Here is a 25,497-nt window from a genome sequence, read left to right as displayed (position 1 = left end):
ATGGATAGAAATAGAACAGTTTTCTTTAGTATACCTTTGCCTTTATGGCACTATATGGATCATTCTTCATTTATCTCTTGGTATTTTTCACTTTATTTGGAAAAATCAGCTCCAACATTGCCCCCCCCCTCTCAGGATTTTGACTAAATTATGCCCCTGACTTAGACAGTTTCACGAAACTCGTTTTTAACACGTCCTATTAAGGTCACTTTAATTTGGCTATTTGGAGCAAACACTATTTTGAAAGCCTTTTTTAAAATCTCTCTTGGAAAACGGTTAAAAGAGTGAACAAACTTTATTAATAAATAACATTATACAATAAATTACACAATCTTGGAGCAATAGTATATCAACTCAACCAATTAAAGTTTTGTGAATGTAAGCAGATGGGCCACCATAAGCAGGATATGAGGGATAACCATACCCCATACTAGGGTAACCGACTCCCATTCCAGGGTAGCCTCCTCCATAGTAGCTAGGACCGTAAGGGTAACCACCTCTGCAAAAAAAAAAAGAAGTTATAAATAGTCATCTACATGAACTATAAAGAGTTATTTGAGTTAAAAAGCAAGGTTCTTTGCTTCTATTCGTATATATATATATATATATATATATATATATATATATATATATATATATATATATATATATATATATATATATATATATATATATATATATATATATGAAGTGTGTGTTTATCTGTCTGTTTTTTTATTATGCGATTGAATCTGTGGCTAAAATATTCAAGCTAGAAACACAAATTTATGCCGAATACTTTTAGAATCCCGAGAACAAAATTAGACCGTAAAGATAAATAAAAAAAAAAAGACTGAAAATATTACGTTATGATTAACAAGCGTAGGAGGTCTGAACACCCGGGGTATTAATTAGAAGTTTTAATGTGTTCATTCTAGAAAATTACTTAAAAAGGAACAAAAGCTTTTTTTTCAATTGTGTTAGAACATTTGCTACTGGACAACAATTGATGTAGGTGCGACATAGCATTTATAATTAACGTATCCGAAATAGCTCTATCATAACTGCCTTTTCACTTGACATTCTGGCTTTTTGATTTAGATTATTGGATTAAATCTCATAGTCTCTAACATATCGTCGCAAACGAGGCGATGTGATAACAGCATACAAGATTCTAAATGCTGAGGATACCATTCCTGGCCTTTTCCAACCGGACAATTCAAATAGAACTCGTGGTCATTCTCAAAAGCTTTTCCGGAAACGAGCCAACACCAGACTAAGGAACAAGTTCTTCTCAAATAGAGTTGTCAGCTTGTGGAACTCCCTTAGCGAAAAAACAGTAACCTCTACTAGCGTGGATGTGTTCAAGTCATCAGTGGATAGGGAGTGGCTCAACAAACCATGGTGCACCATGTGGGACGCCACAAATGGTGATTAACTATAATCACTGAAGCTGGCCGACACAGGATTCGTCCTATCGCTAGCAAGTGCGATTTAAGGTTATTTAAGGTAATTGTTTACAGTCCAGCTTTCAGCAATTGACTTTCAAAAGGTATTGTACTATGGCATATTTTTGATTATCAAAAATGCTGAGTTCGAGAAATCTAATATTGTCAGAAAATTAAATAATGTCAGAAACTTTTGTGTCAAACACAGTTTTATGTCAAACAAAGAGAAAATCAAGTAACAACAAGGGCTAGACATATAAGTTTGCAAAACCGGAAACCGGAAATAATAAAAATACATTTGCTTACAGTTTTATTCTATATTTTTTTCGACAAACTAATAGCCTAAAATTGACAATTTCACCCAGTAAAAATATTATTCACTTTTGCAATCTAAATCCCAATATGATTGTTGGACTGTCAAGTGAAATCCTATTTGATCTTAATTGCAAAGTAAAAGTGCTTAAGAGAAGATATTGAAGTTTTCTAACTGTTTCTAGTTACGTAGGTATAATGGAAAACTTACGATGGGTAGAATGGGGCTTGAGGCATGACTCCTAGACCCAAAGAAAGCGATGATGCTTGCCCTTCAAGATCATCCACACGATCTTCCATCGCCGGTGCTGCAAAAGCGACTGCTTGTCCTTCAAGTTCGTCCATTGGATCCTCCATCGTAGGTGGGGCAAAATTGACTGTTTTTACTTCAAGGTCACTCACATGATCTTCCATCATAGATACTGTTGAAGTGACGGCTTCTCCTTCAAGATCATTCACACGATCTTCTGTCACAGGTGCAGCAAAAGTGACTGCTGCTACCAGCACTAAGAGCGCCAATACTTTTACCTAAAACCAGGATTTACTTTAATAATGTCAAATTTGTAATTGAAATCAATAATTATCTATGATCACGCGATGATAGGCATGGATCTATGGTTATTCTTCTCCAAAAAACACAAAATTTCGTATTTTGTAAATAGGAACTTAAAAACTTTGTAATAGATTTCTGGGTATGTTAAACGTAATGATGTAATGTCAATTTAACGCATACGCCATTGCGAGGTTTCTTTCTTCCCTTTTCAAAAATTAGGAAGATTTTCTCGGGCTTGCAATTTATGGTTTGGAACTTTAAATTTACTGAATTTTACAGTTTTAGAATCCCTATAAGAATCGATTGTTTTGGTGTATATCTTGTTATCAAAAGTCCTTTTTGGAGACTTTTGGGTACTATTACCACGAGCTCCTTCTTATCAAACAGTTTGTTAACACCACAGTTTATATAATTAGCAGTATGATCTTTCCCTATCTCACCCATTATAAAAACCCGGACCGAGGTGCGAGTGCTCCAGAGAACGTATAAACATAAGCGGCATTAGATCTTTTCATGGGTAGACAAAGAATAATCACCTACGGAACAAGTACTGACAAAACTACTTGGCCGGCTCACCAATAAGTGGACAATAAGTGCACAAATAAGTGGGAGGAGCTTTTTGTTCGCACCGAGAATGAAGAGCCAGAAATCATCTGCGGTAAACTTACTGGATAATTATATAAACTGTGGCTAACACGAACTGTTTGAAAAAGGACTGAAAATTAGCTCAGTGATTCTCAGGCATGTTGAATTTGATGATATTTTCTTCATTTCCCCCCTGTTTTGTGGGTGTCTCCTTGTTTTCGCTTAACAATTCATATTGTTATGCTAAAACCTGTTGATAAGTGATATAAACTCATGGAATTATATTTATTTGAAAATGGTGTTTAAGTTAAAGTCTTCATGTATTAAATGATTTTCAAACTCTTGTTTCAAAGGTTTTGGTGGCAATTTACAAGAATTATTCAATTTCAAGATAAGTTTGACAAGAGTCAAACTGAGAATAAACAGCTCGACAGTTGCTTGTGCTTTTAAATTTGAAAGCATCGGTCTTAATTGACCCCAGACGGAATCGAGGAGATTAGTTTGGAATGGTTACTCAATTTTCTCAGCATAATCAATAGTTATGTAAAAGAAAGTAAAGGATAGGCTTTAGACCCTTAAAGTTTAAACCGGCAGCGCTGATATCTTTTTGTAGGCCAATAAGCCAGGAAGTGGGGCCAGGGGTTGGACTAGCCATCCTGTGCTTTCGCACACCCTTCCTGTTTAGCTTCCCCAGATTTCTCCAGGTACCTATTTAGAGCTGGGTCAACTATGACTGAGCTTACAGAGTCACGCCACTCAATCAATAGTTATATGAATTAGAACAGACTTTCACACATTGAGGTAGATAATAATAGGTTAGTTTTTTGTTACAGTTGATGCTACAGAGAAGGAACAGAATTCTTGAACATGGACAATGAAAAACACTGTTTTAAGAGAGAATTTGTTAATTGGATATTCAAGTTATAACAATATTTGTAAGTGTATACTTAATTGTCAGCTCTTATTACTTGCCGTGGGAATAAAAGTGCAAATAGATCGTTAATTCACAGAAAGCAACAGATAAAGGGACAAAGAACAATTTGAGTTTAAATTATTTAAATTTATTTTAATTTCTAAATTGCTTGTTTTGTTTAGGCTTCGAGGATTTAATTAACAAATTGAACTGACAAAATATTAAATATAAATAATGTGAAAACTTCTTGAAGAACAAAAGCAAATATAATCGCTACTTTTTAAACTAAATCACGAAGTTTTCCAATACGCAATGTTTCTATGCAATAATAATAGTTAAGCAACCTGAATTGATGGTGAGAATGGAGGGGGTGGCAAAAAGAAATAAGTCTGTTTCGCATCTAGAGCCGTATCCAAAGCCAAATATACGGCTTAGAGCCGTACATATCTTGTTCGGAGGAGGGGTTCTTTTTTTTTGGGGGGGGGGGTAAAAATTAAAAAAAAATTAAAATTTGTTATTATGCATTTTTGTTACGTTTTTACGAGTCAGATAAACATTTCGGGGGGAGGGGATTCAATACCTTCAATCCCTCTCCTGAATATAGTCTTGATGACAGAACTGAAATCAGATATAATCAATACCAATGGCTTACTCCTTGGGGCGAAAACCTTCATGTAGCGTATAAGAACCAACACTTACCATCATATTGAATATACTAAAATTATCTTCGATGTTTCTGAAACTGAAATACAATCTGAAGTATTCTGTTATTTAGTGTTTTTCCAATATATATCAAAATCTATTTTGAAATTTCGACCAGTTTTCTACTATTTTCAAATGTCGTATTTGGGTTATGCGACACACTTTCGCTTTCGCCCTCATTAAACAGGGTAAAACCACCCTTGTTATTTTTCATTCGTACCACCTGCAGACGGATGTGCTAACATTAAAAATGATGGTAGTGACGCAATCAAATTTATGCTTAATTTATTTATTTAATTAATTATTAATTAATTTATTTATTATACTTAATTAATTTATTTAATAAATTTAAGTAAATTTATACTTAATTAATTTATCAATTTAATTATAAATTTATACTTAATCCAATGAATTAGGTATTAGCAAGGCGTTGCACATTATCTCTCACAGGTGTTAATGAGTTATTGGCTTCAATCGTCCCTGGGCTAATAATTCATTGCCCTTACCCAGTATCTATACCTACATGCAGACACGTGCCCAATTTTTTTTTTTGCAGGACCATGATTAAAAAATTTAGGGGGGGGGGAGGGAGAGACCAAAATAATGAATAACAAGTTTCGTTTGATAATTTGAATAAGAAGTGCTCAAAAATCCAAGAAAATTTAGGACTTCAGGTCGAGGGCTCCAAGCCACCCCCCTGCTTTTGCCCCTGCTTTACTTTTCTTCCATTTCTGCACCACTTTTCTGGCATGTGCACTTCCATGCATTGTATGTTTGAATCGCTCTGAGGCCAACTTAACCAAGTAAAATAAAAATTGATCAAAAAAGGCAATTTTTAAGAACGGCTACTGAAACACAGGGGCTGTTTAATTAAAATAGGAAGCTGTTTTAATAGTGCTAACAGCTTTAGCGTAAAGATCAAGGTTTTGATGAGGGAGCAACCCTTCGCATACAGAATAATTTCTGTTCGTTTTAAGTTTTAATGATGCTTCTTACTTTCTGTTAAAAAAATATGTTTTTTATTTAATTTTATAAAAAAGCTGCTTGTGTTGGGTTACGTTTTGGAATCTGGAAAAAAACTTTTTAAACACATTTGGCATGGGGCATGCTTCTGCAATTAATATTATTTTTTAAAAATTGGAAAATTTAAAAGAATAAAAAGTATTTAAAATCGACTATTATTTTGTGTTCAATGGCGAATAGGTTTTTGCCACATTTTGATATTTATCCCAATTCTTAAATAATACTCATGTTGTATAAACAAAAGAAACGATCAAACTTAAATTTAAAACCTAAACAAGAATATAAATAATGAAATGGTCAAATTGACCTTCCAGAGGAAACAGTTTGTGGTAACGAACTGTAAGTAAGGAGCGACTCGGCCCAATTGTAACCAAATCTCTAAAAAATGGAATGTTCATATCAATATGTATACCAGAAGATTTGGTGATTCTGATGATTTTATTATGCTGATTCCAAATATATAAGAATCATTAAGTTTAGTGTTACGTATCAAAAGTTGAGCCTCAAAAGAGTTGACCGATTCTCAGAAAGGGGGGAAGGACACCACCTAGAAGTAATGGAGTGCTTATGAAAATCACGGCATCAGATTCCGCGTATCAGAAAACCCTACTATAGAGGTTTCAAGCTCCCATCCTCTAAAATATGGAATTTTGTGTTTTTTGCCAGAAGAAAGATAAGGACTTTTTTTTTTCCTGGGTGAGATTGTACTGAACCAATGGTCCAAAGATATCGGGGGATATCACCTTCTTCAGTGACCCAAAAGATTGGAGGGCAACTACCTCCCGCCCCCTCCAACACCCCTTTTACCCAAAGTCGACCGATCAAAATTTTGCCATTTTGTTCAGCACAGTTAAAAGGTCCAATGACTCTATAGGCATCCATCCCCCTTATATGTGGAATAATTTCTGTTGGTCTTAAGCTTTAATGTTGATTTTCCGGGGGTTCTTTTTGAGGGGGGAGTTTTTTTCGCGAGGGGTATTTTATGCGGGGGATGTATTCTGTGGGGGGGTATTTTTGGTGTGATATTTTCCGCGGGGGGGGATAAATACCGGGAGTATTTTCCGGGAGAGTTTTTTTGGGGGGGGGGGTATTTTCTGAAAAAACAAATGCCTAGAACTCTTAGGGAATACTGAGGGGGACACTGAACTAAATCTATAGACACTATTTGTACATTGGCATAAAAATGATTATAATATCATTAAATATTAATAATATTGACCAATAATATACATTTGGCAATAAAAAACTAGAAGAAACTAATTCTAATTTTTTTTTCCAAAAATGAAGTTTTTCAAAGAAGAGTACTCAGCCATATGATTAATTCTAACTTAAAATTACCAGAAATTTTTATCATTGAATAAATGAAAACCAAAAGAAATAGAAGCTAAAATACATAATCATATAAAACTTATAGGTAACAGACATTGATATAGATTATTACTAAAAGCAGAAGTAGGGCTACTCTCTAAACCTTCAATATTTAAAATAATATAATTTTAAATAAAGTTGTGAATCTTGAATTGCTGGGAGTTACTGGAATTTATATCATTTAGGCTATATATTAAACATTCAGTTTATTTCATTAGTCCCCTTCATTAATCTTGATTGTTATATTGATTTTATTTTTCGTCGATGTTTCCACGAATTAGAAAAACATTGTTCAAAATATATATGGTGTTCAATAAAGCTCAAATCTTAAAGCCTTCAAGAGCTTTAAGAGTCACAGTAGCCCTAGTCCTGATTGTATCAATTTCAGTTAGTTTTAAATTTGACTTGATTCTCCATTTAATCTGTTTCGTTTTACTATTGCTAATAGTACTAACAACTCACTGCAACAGCAAGTCGCCTGAGGCTAACACAGCTACGCACGCTCCTCCTCCATTACAATCTATCCAAAGCCTTCATCTTTAAACCTTCCCAGGGAGTACAAATCAAATCCTTACGCCATCCTTTTACCCTATTCAAGGACGGCCTACTTTTCGCTTGGCCCAAGACGGTTGGCACCAAGGACAAGTATTTGTTCATCTTCTTATTTGATGAGGTCGTTCATTTTAATGCATTGTTTGTTTTAGGTTTCCTTTATTCGTTGATAATAATTTCTTGTTATTTGGAATTTGAAATATTCCATACATTCCTGGTAGGCCAGGGCCAAAGGCGATACCTTCCTTATATGGGCTTTTTTAAGACCAGCCCTCCTCCAGTACCCTTCCTACCATATTGTTCTACTAATGCGTTTTAGGGGAATAGTCCGGGTCATGGTGAGCTTTTGGAACATAGGGTAAACTGACGGGAGGGGGCTTCTGACCTATAAAGGGTTCAAGGGGGTGGTAGTACCCTTCTTATTTGGTGTAATTTCTGTTCTGTGTGAAGCTTGACTTATTATGGGACTTTATCTCTGCTCGTTTAAGAGTTAAATATTGTTCTTTTCTTTTGTGTGAAAAAAATACTTTTTGTTAAAACATTTATATCAAATTCACATCTCTTCTGTTTTTTAATTGAAAAATTTATATCATGGATTAATTGCAGGGATATTGGAAAATATTTTCGAGTTTTTGCATAAGAGCTAAAATGTTATATTAACCCTTAAATGCAAAGTTTGGGTATTTAGTCAAATATTCAATGAGACTAAGTTCTGTGCTATCGTTTTTCAAAAAAAATAAACTATAACATTTGGGGCTGATCCGTAAGGGATTCTTAGACGTCGTAGACATCGAAGTCGTTGAATCCGTAGACGTCATATGAAATCCTGTAGACGTCGTAAATATACAAATATCTGCCATTTCAACAAAAGAACTAGCAGCGAAACTAGTCGGACTGTAATCATAAACAAGAAATATAATCTGTAGCGTATGCTCGTTTTTTTAAGAGCAAAGGAAATTTTTTTCCCTACACTAACACAACCCTCCTCCCATGGGACAAAACAAGGTAGACTCATTAAAACTGTGGTATTGGAGATACAAATTAAAAAAAGGAAAGATCCCTTTCCCCCTTCAGTCGAATTGTATGTCCATTTGCGAGCATAAAATATTTTAAGATCTGTTTTTCCTCCTAAAATGTGATTTCTACCCAAAAATGATTATGTTCTAAGAAAACTATTGTTATGCTCGAGCCCGTGACCTCAAAATCGACGGTCTTATTGTTTTTCATTGAGGTTTATTTTGGTGCCTTTCAATTTTTGTTTATTTTATTCGGATACCTCGCTAAAAAAAATTGAGGTTGATATTGGATTTTACATCTTTGACGCATCGACATTTAAAAATAACTATTTTTTCTTACTAACACGGTGCAAAAAATCTGTTTCATTACCTTTAAAAATAAATTTGAATTAGTACAACCATACTCAACTATTTTAGTCTCCTCAATTTTGCCTTCATTGAGATTTCCTTAGCCTTGTTTATATGTCCTTTAATGTTCAAGCGAATCAGCGAAAAATCTTTCATCTGTTTTGAGCCTCAAATCAATACAATCAAATTTTTTGTTAAAAGTTTTGTTGCTCTCATTGAATTCCTTCTGGTCAAGTCTACTTGCCACGAAATATTCGAGCCCATCGGAAAATAAAATTAATTTTTGGATCATTTAAGGGTGCTACGAATCGATAAAGCCCAACTTTTTAAAAATATTTTCTCGCATGTGGATGGTTTTGCCCATAGTATATAAATTATAGGTTAGGTTAGGTTTTGCCTAATAAATATGTCAAATAGCTTGCAAGCCGATCGGAGACGACAAAACTCTACCTTAAAATGGTCGTCGCAAATAACACAAACACCTATTTTTCAACTTTTTTTGTCCTCACTAAGGTTCCCTTTTTATGTGACCTGTGACTTAAGGCTATATTGCCGAGGCGCCCAAAAGTATCACAATGGGATTTTTCCAAAGGGGGGGGGGAGGTAACTACAGCCTGATGTTTTATTTTTGCCCAGAAATATTCGGGAGCATTTGTTATTTCCCTCTTTGGGTAGGCTACAGTTTCAAAATCTTTTTCTTTTCAAGGGAGGTGGTGGCCATTGGCTTAATTTCGGCCAGTGTATTCCCCCCTCTAGAAAAAATGTTAAAACACAACGTACTATTGTTTGGCAGATTCCAATAATTTAGAATTTGGACATTTGAACACCCCTATTACACCTCAAAAGCGGAAGCCTCCCTCCCCCTTCTCTAAAATTAAAAATGAGATGGATACTTTTTGATAATTCATCAATTAGAATGAAACATATTGCGTCGAATAGTTTCTCTAAAGTTTAAATACTTAAACTTTAGATTTTTCTTCTCGCTGTAGAATTATCCTCTTTCTTTTTTTTGTTTTCAAATATAGAATATTTATTTATATATTATAATGTAATTTTTCTTCTCCCATTTAACACATATTTTCACTGATTAAATTATTTCAATACATGTTTAGGAATATTACCCTGTGTTAGCTCAGTGAATGGATGCTCAGCTTGGCAATGCGGGGCCCAGGGGTCAATCCCAGCTGGGCCAAGGCTGGGTGACAGGCTTTGTGCTTGTTCCGACAAAAAGACCGATTAAGTGAAATGCAATTCAACGCCCCGTGTGCCAACAATGGCCATGGAGGATTTTTTTGCATATTCTTAAAAAAATATTTCTTTTTCTGTGAAAATTGTAAATGTACCAAGGACAGTTGAGTGAAGTTGAGTGAAATCCAGTTGAGGACAGTTGAGTGAAGTTGAGTGAAATCCAGTTGAGGACAGTTGAGTGAAATCCGATGTTTTGACTTGGTGAAGTGGAAACTTGCACAATTCCACAATTGCAAAAAATATCACAATTAGGATTTGGTAAACCAATTTTTGAGTGAAAAAGACATTCATATTCAGTAATTCAGCTTTGATGGTAGCAGGTACGGAATACAAAAAGAAAAGTGTGAAAATTGAGCAAGAAAGAATAAAAAAAACAATATGACACGAAACACCGAAAGTTTCCGTTTGAAGCCTGAAACACCTTGAAAATTGTGCCAGATCAAAATGAAAAGTCTACCTTTGGAATCAGCATTGTCGAAAACAGGCACATACGCAGGAATTTGTTTCGGGGAAGGGGGGCCAAATCCTTCAAACCCATTATTCTGTGAGAAAAATCAGAAAATCATGGGAAAATGAAAAAAATCGTGAGATTTCGGGGGGGGGGGGAGCCGGGCCCGAAGCCCCCCCCCCTGCGTACGTCCCTGGTCGAAAATCTTGTACAGGGAAATTACAGTCCTCACATTTAACAACAAGGAAAATCACTTTTTGGCATGGGTAGCACTGATCTGTTCCCCTTTTCTTTTTTGCTTTTTTTTCAGGGCTAGTGGTTTACCAGAACATCATAGAGGTACGCTTTACAGGGAGAACTAGAAGTGCTAAGTAAACGGTAAAATTTTGCGAATTTATTTTCACGGTTCAAAATGGTAAAACTGACGAAAAACCGGTACTGTCCTAAAAACTTCCTTATTTTGAAGCTACCAAAAGAAAAATCATGGAGAATCGTTGTTTCTAGCGATGAATAGACACAAGGGAATACTTTTTTTTATCTTATATGGATAAATAAAACGCTATAACTGGGAATCTATACTGTTATTAGGTATTATGCAATCATTGTACTATTATACGTTAAGCTATTTATTTATTATATACTTTATGCTATTGTACTTTCTAATGTTTCACTATTTAGGAACAACATGGACCTAATATCAAGGCCGTACCCAAGATTTATTTTCGTAGGGGGTTTTACTAAAAAAAAAATTTTCGGCGGGGTTTTTACACAAAAAAAGCTCAAAAAACGCATACAAGATTTGTTTATATCCATTTTTTGCTACAGTTTTTACGAGTCAGACAAACGGCCTTGTCTAACATAAAAAATATGTATTCTTAACCCAGATGACGTAAAAATAGCAGCTACTCCATGGTTTTTCCTTATTTTATCCTATTTAACTTGGTTCTACTGATCTATATACGCGTCCTGAATTAGCAAGGGTTATTAAACTAAATTGATGCCCGGCAAAAGTACAAAAACTACCCCTGATCCTAATAATCCTACAGAGTGAGTAGCGAACTTAGCAAGTTAACAGTAATTATGAAGTCTGTAAATTTGGTAAGTGAAAATTTTTTCCTATTTATATAATAGCGTATATTTAGTTATAACATGACCATCTACAGAAAAAAACACAAATTTTAACTTGGTCAAAAACTGAACTTCATATTGAATGTCTGATATAGAGAATAAAAAAGGAACAGATGGACACTTGTAAGTCAAATGTTATTTTTAATTTTCGCTGTTGACGACAGCGCACTAAAAAGCAGTTGGAAGAAAATAGTAAACTGTTGAAATGCAAAGAGGCCTTCGGGCTTTTTTCTAGACAGCACATAATATACTATGATTTAGCTTACACCATCCTGTAACAGATATGAATAAAAAGTATCTAATGGTTTGTTTGTATCGGATTGATTTGTACTCGTTTCTAATGTTAGAAAATGGTTGACTCCTAATGGTAACTATGAAGAAAAAGAACATACAGAAAAATATATTTTTACAAATGAAATTAAAGAGCGAATTATACTAGCATCAACTATCCTGTAGATGAAAGAGGATCTTGCCCCCTCAATCCCACTCACTGCAATATAGTGCAATCATTGTTATACTTAAATCATTATAGAGTACAACAAATATCGCCATTGTAGGTCATTATTTACAGGTTTCCCATCGGTTCCAAACGAAAATTTTATTCTATAAAGCAAATATGGATAGATACACCCTTTTAGCCTTGAGACGCTGTAAGAGAAAATAGAAACTTTAATACTTTATCACAGTAAATTTGTGCATTGCAGGGGGAGGCGGAGGGGGCAAAGCATAGACGAACCTTAGAAAAAATAAAGAGGAATTTGAAAGGGTGGTAGCCCTGTCATATATCCAGTAATTTTTATTGATTTAAATTTGATGCCCCTCCTAATTTTTATTTGAAAATATATATAATTAATTTTCTTTATTTTTACTATCGTATTTAGGATTAGCCAGAGGGGGTGTGTGTCATTCACATTATTCCCCTCCCGCTCTGTACGTTAAAGGTTATCTCCTCTAACAAGTAAACGTTCAAATTGTAAAAAGTCCGATTATTTATACAGTGAAAACAGGCATAAAAGTCTTGATATTTCAATCACATCTATAGTAATCTTTATCAGTAGAAATACTAAAATATTGAAATTGAAAATGTTGTATTTACAAAAAACAAAATAATAACTTCCGGGCCATTCAGTAGATTTTTCTGGGAGAATTCAATAACAAAATTTGTTCAAAGCCTTGAGATGTAAATTTTCTTCTTACTCTGTTATTGAACTCTCTCAGAAGATTGAGCTGGAAGTCATTTATTTTATTATGTATAGATATGTCTATTTTAATTTTAATACTTTATTATTTCTACTGATGAAGATTACTGTATATGTGATTGAAATATCTAGACTTTTATGCCTGTTTTCATTGTATAAATAAATGGACTTTTCCCAATTTAAACCTATTTGTTCATCATAGGAAGGCAGTATGGTCTGAGAAAAGGACACCTAATTTAGGGTATTATGCCGAAAAATTATCTCTTCTTTTGGAATGCCCCAAGAAAAGGTATTCATTTAGGCATACTTGCTTTTCAAAATAAACAGAATCTTCATAAATAAGATGGAGTCAAATACCCGCTCAGTTCATTCAAGTTTAAACTTTTATTCCAGTACTTCGATATATAAAAACAATTTTTTTTGTTAAAAAATTTCTTGATCACAAAATGAGAGGAGCTATCATTCACTCAGTACCCACATTGCCCGTTTGGTACAAATATATTCTTCGAACGGAAGGGGGATCGGAGGTTAAGTCCTCTCCCTTATTTTAATATGAAACCCCTCAGATTGAAAACTTGAAAATGTGGACTTAAAAATACACTTTTTAAAGTCTTAGATGTTCTTCTTTCCCATAGAAATATTTAATGGCCTCTACTCTTAAAGTTGGAGCATAACTAAACAAAATTCTATTACTGTTAGTTTTTTTTGCATTTTTTTTATTGTTATTTTTCTGGCCTCTACCCTTAAAGTTGGTGCATAACTAAGCAATACTATAAGTATACTATTAGTAACTAAACTAAGCAATACTAGTAGCAATACTATTACTATTAGTTTTTTGCGTTTTCTTTTTTTTTACTGTTAGTTTTCTGGCATCTACCCTTAAGGTTGGTGCATAACTAAGCAATACTCTGTTACTGTTAGTTTTTTTTTGCATTTTCTTCGTTTTTTTTACTGTTAGTTTTCTGGTTTCTACCCTTAAAGTTGGCGCATAACTAAGCAATACTCTGTTACTGTTATTTTTTGTTTACGGTTAGTTTTCTGGCCTCTACCCTTAAAGCTGGTGCAGAACTAAGCCATACTATTTTACTGTTAGTTTTTTTTAATTTTTTTTACTCCTAGGTTTTTGGCCTCTACCCTTAAAGTTGGCGCATAACTAAGCAATACTCTGTTACTGTTATTTTTTGTTTACGGTTAGTTTTCTGGCCTCTACCCTTAAAGTTGGTGCAGAACTAAGCCATACTCTGTTACTGTTAGTTTTTTTGTTTTTTTTTACTCCTAGGTTTTTGGCCTCTACTCTTAAAGTTGGCGCATAACTAAGCAATACTCTGTTACTGTTATTTTTTGTTTACGGTTTGTTTTCTGGCCTCTACCCTTAAATTTTGTGCATAACCAAGCAATACTCTGTTACTGTTAGTTTTTTGCATTTTCTTTTTTTTACTGTTAGTTTTCTTGTTTCTACCCTTAAAGTTGGTGCATAACTAAGGAATACTCTGTTACTGTTAGTTTTTGTATACGGTTAGTTTTCTGGCCTCTACCCTTAAAGCTGGTGCATAACTAAGCAATACTATGTTGCTGTTAGTTTTTTTTATTTTTTTTTACTCCTAGTTTTTGGCCTCTACCCTTAAAGTCGGTGCATAACTAAGCAATACTCTGTTACTGTTAGTTTTTTCCATTTTTTTTACTGTTAGTTTTCTGGCCTCTACCCATGGGCGCCCATAAGGTGAATTCCAGGGGGAGGGGGGGGGGCAAACCTCGTCTAATTGGCACTTTTAATGCTATATAATAGAAATCCCAGAACAAAAATATAAAAATAAGGCAGCATCATTTAGCCAGGGGGGGCAGGAGCCCCCCCCCTGCCCCCCCTCATATGGGCGCCCATGCTTCTACCTTTAAAGTTGGTGCACAACTAAGTAATACTCTGTTACTGTTTGTTTTTTGCATAAAAGGTTTATACTATACGCTTATTTTTATGGATTTCGTATATGTTTAGAGATAGATATGCCCCCGTGTGGCAGTATTGCACTGCTTTCATTATTCCTGAATATTCTAGGATTTCTCTCAACAACACCCAATTAAAACTTTTAACCTAATTACACTTTTCATGTAAAATATTCAACCAATTACATTTTCCCCTATTCGATAATCGGTGTCGACCATGGTGGATCTTTATTTACAATTGATTACCACGATGTGTTTGATCAGGGTCTACCATAATTAGAGGGGGGACGACTCCTCAGCCCTCTTTGTTTATGTACAAGTTCAATTTGTGTACAAAAAGGTTTCGATAACAAAAATCATCCCTGAAATAGCAAATCAAGTTGATATCCAGGATTTTTGTTTGGAGTGGAGGGGGGGTACAGCAAAATATTTTTAAAAATATTTGTTTTGTTTATATGCATTCTTTTACTTTTTGCGAGTTGAACAATAGTTTTTTGGGAAGGGAGAGAAGGAAGCTCAAACCCAGCAACCCCCCTCCCACTGGATACTGCCTGGCGCGCCCCTTAAAATTTTTCGCGAGGAAGGGGAGGAAAGGATTCTATACTGGTATGCATAAAGCTCATGAACATAATTTCATGTTACGCATGGAAGAATTCTGCAATGAAAGGGAGGGCTTCATCCCACAGTATCCATATACCAAGCTCAGTCCAAGAAAGTTTTTCGGAATATAAGAAAGTTAGAGGAAAGATTTTACGTTTCCACTCCCTCCATGTTAATCTGAAAGATTTCTCACTAAATGTGTAGGCTACCAAACAATATAGATTTTTTGTTCAGACTTCCCCTCCGGCCAAACAAGATCCACTGATCTTACCCCCTAGTAGCTGGTCTGCAACTATAAAACATCGAGTATAGATTAAAGAAGCCTCATTTGCATCAACTCAGTCAAATGAAGTGCCAAAACAAACAATTTACTTGTTTGTTTTGATGGACTGTCTTTAAGGCTGTCATCAAGCCTCTGAAACTAGGTGCTAACTAAATAGCTTTCTGATAGTTTTAATTTGATTGGCTATTTCAGAATTTTAGTTTGAAATCTCTATTGTAAGGTTCTTCAATATGCTAAATTTAATGGTAGACCTCCTTGCTTTTTGGAGATATTGTTGCATAACTACAGTGTTAACACTAAACCACACATTAGATAAAATAAGAATGGATCACGATAAATTCAAAGATCAAAGGAACCGAAAGAATACAAAACGACGTTCAAGCTCACTAGAGCTATGCGACGTCTTATAAATAATATTCTCAAGGTGGTTAGGTAAAGCTAATGGTTCTCATTGAATATGTTTTCAGGTGAATGCCACAAATTATTTTTGTATGTTTTTCAACACCCTAAAAAACGAAAAAAAAAATAAAGACCAGTATTTTTTTTTAGGTCAGTTTGAATTAATGAATTACATTTTCTTTTCAGGTTTTTTTTCTATGCCTGCTGGGGCTATCACTTGCAATAAAAAAAGAAGGCCACCACGAAGCTGCTGAACCCCAATTCACAAGTGCGGCTTCAAAACATCTAAAGCATACAGTTCCAATAGTCAAAATTGCAGCACCAGCTGCCAAACCAGTTCATTTTAAACCATCGCACGCCCATCCTCTGCACAAGAAGCCTCACTTTGTAAAGCCTTTGTCTCACAACACCCTTGCTGTCCCAGTAGCTATTCCTGCCCAAAAGATTCATCAGAAACATGTTTCTGAGCCATTGCATGCTCTACACCAGAATTACGCTCCTGTTCATCCTATTCATCAACATCCTGCCACCCCCCATGCAACTCCTATACATAACAAGAAACATCATCATGGAAAACGGGACACGGCTTTATCCCAAAACGCCGGGTCCGGTCTTATCAACTTCCAAGTGCAAGAAGTTAATGATATTGATACGCAAAATACCAATAACGCAGCAACAGTAAACACTGGAACACCAGCCTTTGGTGGTTCTGCCCCACTTACCGGAAATTTTGGAAGATTTCCAATAGGAGGAGTATCACCATTTTCTGGAGGTTTTGGTGGTAATCGTTTTGGAAGTTTTCCTGGGCGATTTCCAGGACAGCAGTTTGGTGGACATGGACTTGTGCATGGAATGGGTCACGGACATGGACATGGTCTAGTTCATGGAATTGGCCATGGACATGGACTGGGAGGCAATCGATTCCCTGGGAACCAATTTGCAGGAAACCAATTTGGTGGTTTTGGTGGTGGATTCAGACCACAGTAAGTACTATAAATTCCTCTTGTATTTCTTCATGAATTGCCCATTAAATATGTTACCACATTTTGACCCCCCCCCCCTCCAAAAAAGAATTCAGTTCGTGCCAATAAGAGATAAGGACACAGGGAGAATTTCGGATCATGAATATTAAACCACTGATATTTTTTAAAGAGCTAAATGAAACCCGTGGGGAAGATTCTTTTAAGAAACGACAGTACGAGCCGGGGCAAACTCTTCTTCCCGGGGCAAAGTCTGATATTCATAGTTGTAACTACAGTGGTGTTTTTACGAGAAGAATAATTCAAACCCTCGATGTTTCGTTGAATACTTCAAAGTTTTCTTAAACGATTGTTAAACAGGCGTAAGGAGGCTAAGATCGTGACTTAAAAAGCACTAGTTCGAAGATTGACAGTAGAAGCATAAACATGGGCACCCAAAATAGATATCCAACCGCATTTGCTATCCTCCCTGGCCGACCAAAAACCTACAAAAACTACAACACTTTGTGGTACTCAAAAACAAAAGTTGGATGTTTTCCTCCCAAAAAGCTTTTTCCAAGCCTTTTCCTCCACCCCTTACCAGAGAAGCTTCCAAGGGCAGCTCCAATCAAAAATTTCATTGAGTAGGTCGTAGCCTGAGAAATATAAGAAATGTTTCATTTTTTTCCATGGCCCAAACGTAAAAAACCTTAAATATTAATGGTTTAGAATTGCTTATGCTTGACAAAAGTTACTTGCAGTCTTAAAAGAGAAAATAATCAGTGCTAAAATCAAAATTTGTACCTTCTCGGAGTAAGGAAATTTCAGTGGTAAGTCCAATGGGTCACCCACTTTCCACAAACTAGCCTACTTCTTGTGGTGTCCCGCCTGCTGCACGGTTCCTCCACGCATGGCGAAATTCTGCCACGCGTGTTATAGTCTCTGCAACGCTTTACGCAGTTCCATTGCACTTGGTACACGCTTGGTACGTGCTGCCTGGTGTTTTTGATTTCTAAAAGTCACGTCCAAATCGATCATATGGTAGACATGCTTCTTCTAAAAGCCGCATGGTAGTCTATGGAGGCTTAGTGAGAAGCGATTGACCATGCTGCAAATTAAAATTTGCTATCAAACAGTTTGTGGTAACGAACTGTAAGTAAGGAGCAACCCGGATCAATAGTAACAGAAACTCTAAAAAACGGAATTTTAATACCAGTAGATACATCAAAAGATTCGGATTTTAGTGTTGATTTCAAATATGTAACTTTCATACTCATCAAAAGTTTAATACTCATCAAAAGTTTAGTCATACTCATCAAAAGTTACGAGCCTAAAAAAATTTGCCTTATTTTCGAAAAAAGGGGTAAGAATCCCCTGAAAGTGACAGAACCTTAATAAATATCAAACCATTAGATTCAGCATATCAGAAAACCCTACTGTAGAGGTTTGAAGCTCCTATCTGCAAAAATGTGAAATTTTGTATTTTTTGCAAAAAGAAAGATCACGAATACGTGTTTATTTGTTTGTATCGATCCAATGGTCCTAGAGTATCGCGAGAGGGCTCATTAGAACGAAAATTAAAAGTTCTAGTGCCCTTTTTAAGTGACCAAAAAATTAGAGTGCAACTAGGCCCCCTCCCACGCTCATCTTTTTCCCGAAGTCACCTGAGCAAAATTTTGAGAAAGCCATTTCGTTCAACATAGTCGAAATTCTAATAAATATGTCCTTGAGGATGACTTCATCTTCAAAGTTCCCGGGGAAAGGACTGCAAGTTATGCCCATTGTTTACATATAGTATTGGTTATTGGGAAGTATAAAGACGTTTTCAGGAGGGATTTCTCAGGTAGGGGGATGCGGGGTTAGAGGAGGGGGTTGCGTGGGAGGATCTTTCCATGGAGGATGTTTTCATGGGGGAAGGGAAATTCCTATGAAGAAGACGCCGGATTTCTCAGCATTGTTTAAAAAACGATCAGAAATTGAATAGAAAAAATAAGTTTCTTCGACTGAAAGTAAGGAGCAATATTTAAACTTAAAACGAACAGAAATTTTTGCATATATCAGGGGGCTCTTCCCTTAGTCAATAGCTCGCTCTTTACGTTAAAGTTTTTTTTAGTACTTTCAAAAGAGCTATTTATTCTAATTAAATGACCTTTGTGATTGGAATAAAATTCGAACTTTAGCGTGAAGAGCGAGGTATTGACTAGGGAGGCGAACCCCCTCATATACGTAATAATTTCTGTCCGTTTTAAGTTTTAATGTTGCTCCTTACTTTCAGTTGAAAAAACTTGTTTTTTTATTTAATTCTTATAAACGATAAAATGTCACATTCATCAGTCATCATCAATTCTTGTGCAATTCATCAATTATCACCAAAATTATTAAATTATTGAACAATTAATATAAAAATAAAATAATTTATTCTACAATGAATGTTTAAAGTTGAAACAACTTTTACACACAAAAAAAAATCTGAAGAAAATTAAATAACCCCTAGTATTTGTTTAGTTTCGCCAGAATATTTGATTTTGCATTTTAATAACTATTCCTTCTTCTCAAAAATATTAGCAAATATCAATGATTTCCAGTCCACCCAAAACATTAAAACCTCACGGATTTTTTTTTCTTTTTCAAATCCTCACCATTCTTTTCAAAGTTCACGCTACAAGCTAAAACTCTATTAGATACATAAAAATTTCTCACCATTCCTCACCAAAAATCTTTATAATCCTTTTCAAAGATGACGCCACAAGCTACAACTCTATTCTCTTTTTACTTTTATTAACATAATAAACAAAATATAAACTATTACAGTTTACAGATAAAAATAACTAAACACTAGGGACAAATTTTAATTTTGCTAACGCGTAACTAATAAGTTCTTGCAAGAAACCATAAAGGCTTTCCAATTCCACTGCAATTTTCTCGCAATTTTCTTAAAATTACACGTAGTTTCAAACTTTTGAAATCTTTAGTTTTCCAGCCAACACCTACGAGTCCCCCCACGCCATTCGGTCGTTGTAATTTTAATTCTTAAAATCAGCTTTCAGTTCGCACCTCCTATGCATTTTCCCTCTAAAAATACTTCCTTCAGCGCGTTGTTGCGTTTACGATTGCGCATCTGGTAATATTGATGCAAATATTTAGTTTTTATCCGATGTTTCTTTCTATCTTTTTATCCAGATTCTTTGTGTTGGATCGACTATAAATTTTGCACACGAGCTAAGATTAAACAGTTTGTAGTAACAAACGCTCTACAGTTTGTAGAGCGACTCGGTCCAATAGTAACGGAGACTCTAAAAAAATAAATTTGATAATAATAGATACATCAAAAGCATCGGATTTTTATGATGATTCCAAATATATAAGACTCACTAAGCTTAATCTTACCCATCAAAAGCTACGAGCTTTTGAGAAAATAAAAAAATTTGTCTGATTTTCAAAGAATTGGGGAAACAGCCCCAAAAAGTCAAAGTATCCTAATGAAAATCGCTTCATTATATTTAGCGCATCAGAGAACTGTAGCGGTTTCAAGCTCCCATTTGAAAAATTGTAGAATTTTGTATTTTTTGTCAGAGATCATGGATTGGTGTTTTTTTTCCCAGGTGTGATAGTATCAAACTGATGATCCTAGAAGATCAGATGAGGGTTCTTTCGAACGGAAATTAAAAGTTCTAGTGTCATTTTTAAGTGACCAAAAAGACTAGAAAACAACTAGACCCCCTCCCGAGCCCCATTTCCCCCGCAAAGTCCCCCATTCAAAATTTTTAGATGTCCCTTTTGTTCAGGATGGTTAAAAAAGACTCAATAGCTATGCCTCTAGGGATCACAATATTCCCTCACAGCCCCAGGGGAAAGGGCTGTAAGTTATGAAATTTGCCCATTGTTTACGTATAGTATTTTTTATTGTGAATTATACAGACATTTTTCGGGTGAGAGGTCTGTAATGATTTTACACGGGGAAATTTTCAGATTGGAAGGGACGTTTCCTAGACGGACTTTCCAGGGGAAATTTAATGCGCGGGAATTTTCCATAATTCCTTGTATGAAGTTCTCTTTATTTGTTTTACTCTGTGTTTGGCGTCTCAATTTTACTTGTAGAGATGTTCCAGGGGATGACCAGGATGACCGGGAATGCCGGGAGACGTATTACCCGGCATTTCTGTGGAAAGCCGTTAGAAATTAAATCAAGAAAAGTTTTTTCTCAACGGAAAGTAAGGAGCAACATTAAAACATAAACGAACAGATCTAATTTCGTATATGAGGAGGCTACCCCCTCCTCAGCACCTCATTCTTTACGATAAAGTTTTACTTTTTGTCTCAATGCTTTAAGAACGAATCCTGAAACACAAGTACTGTTTAATAACAATTAAATAAAAAAAAAGTTTTTTTTTAACTGAAAGTAAGGAGCGACATTTAAACTTAAAACCAACAGAAATTATTAAGTATATGAAAGGGGTTTTCCCCTCCTCAACGCCTCGCTCTTTACGCTAAAGTTTTTATTGTTTAAAAAAAACAGAGTTTTGAGAAAGAGTCAAACTTTAGCGTAAAGAGCGAGACGTTGAGAAGGGGACAACCCCTTTCATACACTTAATAATTTCTGTTCGTTTTAAGTTTTAATGTCGCTCCTTACATTCAGTTAAAAAAAACTTGTTTTTTTAATTTATTTTTTGAACATTTTTGAAATTATGCAGGTTTTGATTTTGGCTCACCGTAGATCAATAATTACAACAAAATTTGCATATTAATTTTACTTTTATTTGGTTAAATGGCTTTCTCGAAAGTTGCTTAATTTTATTTACGAACGTTTTTATTAGTAATAAATATACGTAACTTACGAATTAACTTACGTAACGAACTTTTAAATTCATATATTTTTAATACGTATATTTGGGGGTTCGCCCCCTAGTCAATACTTCGCTCTTTACGCTAAAGTTCGAATTTTGTTCCAATTCTTTAAAAATGACCCCCTAATCACAAAGGCCGTTAATTAGAATAAATAGCTCTTATGAAAGTACTAAACAAAATCGTTGGCTTAAAGAGCGAGGTACTGACTTGGGAGCGAACCCAATCATATACGTAATAATTTATGTTCGTTTTAAGTTTTGATGCTGCTGCTTACTTTCAGTTGAAAAACTTCTTTTTTATTTAATTTCTGATCGTTTTTTAAATAATGCTGGACAATCCGGTGCCCCTTCATAGCAATGTCCCTTCCCCATGAAAACTTCCTCCATAAAATCTTCCCACATAACCCCTGACTCACCCCCTTTCACTAATTGAAAAATCCCCCCTGAAAACGTCTGTATACTTCCCAATAGCCAATACTATATATAAACATTGGGTAAAGTTCATAACTTTCAGCCCTCCCCCGGATTAAGTTATCCTAAAAGACATGCTGAACAAAAATGGCTATCTCAAAATTTTGATCAGGTGACTTTAGGAAAAAATGAGCGTGGGAGGGGTCTAGTTGCCCTCTATTCTTTCGGTCACTTAAAAAGGGAACTAGAACTTTTAATTTCCGTTCGAATGAGCCCCCCACGATATTCTAGGACCACTGGGTCGATACGATCACCCCTGGAAAAAAAAAAAATAAACGCGCATCCGTGATCTTTCTTCTGGCAAAAAAATGCAAATTCCACGTTTTTGCAGATAGGAGCTTGAAACCTCTGCAGTAGGGTTCTCTGATACGCTGAATCTGATGATGTAATTTTCATTAAGGTTCTATAGCTTTTAGGGGGTGTTTCCACCTTTTTTTGAAAATCAGGCAAATCTTCTCAGGCGCTTAACGTTTTATGGGTAGGACTAAACTTGATGAAACTTATATATTTGAAATTAACATTAAAATTTGATTCTTTTGATATATATATATATTGGTATCAAATTTCCGCTTTTTAGAGTTTCGGTTACTTTTGAGCCGGGTCGCTCCTTACTTACAGTTCGTTACCACGAATTGTTTGATAAGAAACCTTTAAATCCCTAAAAAACTATAAAGAGCTAGAAAAAATTTACAACATTATAAAACTTAAAAACAAGATATAGCCTACCCTTAAATCCAAACTGAATAAATAAATTAAAGAAAAGGATCCCTTTGTGTCATAACTCATATCAACCAACCTTCCCAACTTTTTAATATCTTTTTAAATTTCTATCACATAATATAAAATCAACCCACTCCTCCCGTCGAGAACACCCGTGAAATTGAATTTTTAATTTTTTTTTTCTTCGAATACTTGAATTTGCATTCTAATGTTATTTCCTAGTTGTCCAAGACAATGTCTTAAATGATATATCTTGCAATGAGCTATTGAAAAAGAATCTAATCACTCGCGCAAAAAAAAAAAAAAGGATCCTTCAGATGCTCCCCAAGACGCTCATCAGTTTTTTCAAAGGTTGCATCAAAAACTACAATTTGATGCACTTATTTAAAATTATTTAAAAACCAACATAGACTCGTCTTTTAGAGTCTTAAAAATTATTATGGATCTTTTATAGTCTCGTAAACCTGTGTAAGTTCAAGGTCGTCTTATTTCTAAAAAAGACTCGTATATACCAAGCCTAAAGAGAGAGAAGACTCGGAATACTAGGCCTACCAAAAAGCATTTAAAGCAATGTATTGACATGAAAATGATTAACTGATGATTACATAACAGGCACAACATTAGACAGACTCTTTTTTTTTAATTTTTACATATAAAAAAATGCTTAAGAGAGAAAAAAAAACTCCTGAAAAACGGGTAAAAGCAATCTCACAGTTTGGGTCTCTCAAGCAAAGTTCTCTGTCCAACCTCTGAAGAATAATTGAAACGCTGTCTCTGGCTTTGAACTTAGATTGATTATAGTATTGTCTGCTAGATTATTCAGTTTTGTTTTTAAAACAAGTTAATGATATTTGCATTTCGGAACAATAATTGACAACTATCTTTATTTGCAGTGGCCATTTCAACCGACCGATGTTCTTCTAGTGTTTGACGACAATACGACTTCGAAACTGTCTTTGTTTTTATAATGTTATTTATAAGTTTTCTATTAAAAACAATATAATACCCTTTTGCATATTAGAATAATATTATTTAGCAAGTACAGTAACGAATGGAAGGTAATGTACTTTCTGATTCATTTTCAAGTTCGCAGAAGATTGAAGCGGTGTGCTATAAACGATATGAGCAACAGAAATATCATTGGACTACTTGCCATGACAAATCATGTCAGAGGCGTGGGCAGGGGATATGGAGGATTAGGGTCACTTCAAACCACGAATCCTATAGACCTGCGTATTCTGTAAAGAACTGTGTCCATCCAACATCCAAAAAGCTAGTTACAACTCTGAATGACGTTTTTATTAATTATAATAAAGCGTCATTTTCTTTTTTAAAAAAGGTAAAGTTTTGAACACACTGCACTATATGTTGTTTTTTTGGGGGGGGAGGGGGGGTAGAGGGAGGTAAAGGGAATTAAAGCAACCCTTATAAGCGAGATTTGCAGGTATTTTCGAGTGTCTAAAGCAGTTCTTGTAGATTTACATGATTTTCTTATGAAGTATAAAAACCTTTGAAGTTTGCCTTCTTAAATTTCGTATTCACTGCTGTTGCAGTTGTAACCTAACCTCCCCCCTCTCCCTCATGGGTCAGATATAGTTCTGGTTAATATAAAAGAGCTTAATTTTTCAAACTGGTTTTATTTGGTATTATGAACCAACTGTTGACAATAATTAATTAAAAACTTTTTCCACAAAATAAGTTTTTCAAAGATAACTAAAGAACTCCATTAAACAAAAATGAGCAAAAATAAAATCAAATAATCTACCAAGCGTGAGACTACCACAAATCAGCATCAATAAATAAATGAAACCCGAAACGAACAGAAATTACAATTAACAACCGATTCAAACTCAAAATGAGCAGAAATTAACATAAGTTGGGCTCAAAACCCTTATGCCTTCCCAAAGCCAGATCATAATTTGCACTTTACTGAAAAAAAAATACAAATGTTTTTACTTTTATAATTTTAATAAATCAATTAATATTAAGATTTTGATTACTAAATATCAGTATATGTATATTAAACTGACAATGAACATTCATTTGCATTTTTTTCAGTAAAGTGCAAATTATGATCTGACCTTGGGAAGGCATGGGGGTTTTGAGCCTAACTTATGTTAATTTCTGCTCGTTTTGAGTTTGAAACGGTTAATTATTGTAATTTCTGTTCATTTTGGGTTTAATTTATTTGTTGATATTGATGTGTGGTAGTTTTATGCTTCGTAGATTATTGGATTTGATTTTTGCTCATTTTTGTTTAATGGAATTCATTAATTTTTTTTTAAAAAGTTATTTTGTGGAAAAAGTTTTTTTTAATTAATTTCCGTTCGTTTTATATTGACATAGTCTTTTCAGGGAAAAAGGAAATAATATTTTAAATCTTTTCGTTTTTTTAAACATTTGTAGTTTTTCCTGCTATTTGTATGCTGGAGAAAAATTTTCAGCAATTTTTAACAACATA

The 25,497-nt window shown here is 34.7% G+C and overlaps 2 protein-coding genes across 2 annotated transcripts; one reads left to right on the top strand and one right to left on the bottom strand.

Moving 5' to 3' along the window:
* Positions 1 to 282: 282 nt before the first annotated feature.
* On the bottom strand, positions 283 to 4,532 carry LOC148947438 (uncharacterized). Its single transcript, XM_089095848.1, has 3 exons — positions 4,490 to 4,532; positions 1,951 to 2,267; positions 283 to 499 (listed from the first exon to the last, which is right to left on the bottom strand). The coding sequence occupies exons 1-3, from the start codon at positions 4,493 to 4,495 to the stop codon at positions 355 to 357; spliced, it is 468 nt and encodes a 155-aa protein (XP_088951974.1). The 5' UTR covers positions 4,496 to 4,532; the 3' UTR covers positions 283 to 354.
* A 7,023-nt stretch (positions 4,533 to 11,555) lies between these two features.
* LOC148947437 (uncharacterized) lies at positions 11,556 to 24,051 on the top strand. Its single transcript, XM_089095847.1, has 3 exons — positions 11,556 to 11,593; positions 16,229 to 17,025; positions 23,930 to 24,051. Exons 1-3 carry the CDS (start codon positions 11,576 to 11,578, stop codon positions 23,958 to 23,960), a joined length of 846 nt encoding a protein of 281 aa, XP_088951973.1. The 5' UTR covers positions 11,556 to 11,575; the 3' UTR covers positions 23,961 to 24,051.
* The last annotated feature ends 1,446 nt before the right edge of the window (positions 24,052 to 25,497 follow it).

This window comes from Artemia sp. Qi Xiang Cuo, chromosome 10 (assembly GCF_049724085.1).
Source record: "Artemia sp. Qi Xiang Cuo chromosome 10, ASM4972408v1, whole genome shotgun sequence".
In the NCBI taxonomy this organism is placed as follows: Eukaryota; Metazoa; Arthropoda; class Branchiopoda; order Anostraca; family Artemiidae; genus Artemia; species Artemia sp. Qi Xiang Cuo.
Note: the sequence above shows the minus strand (reverse complement) of the source record. Positions and strands in the feature narration are given on the sequence as shown.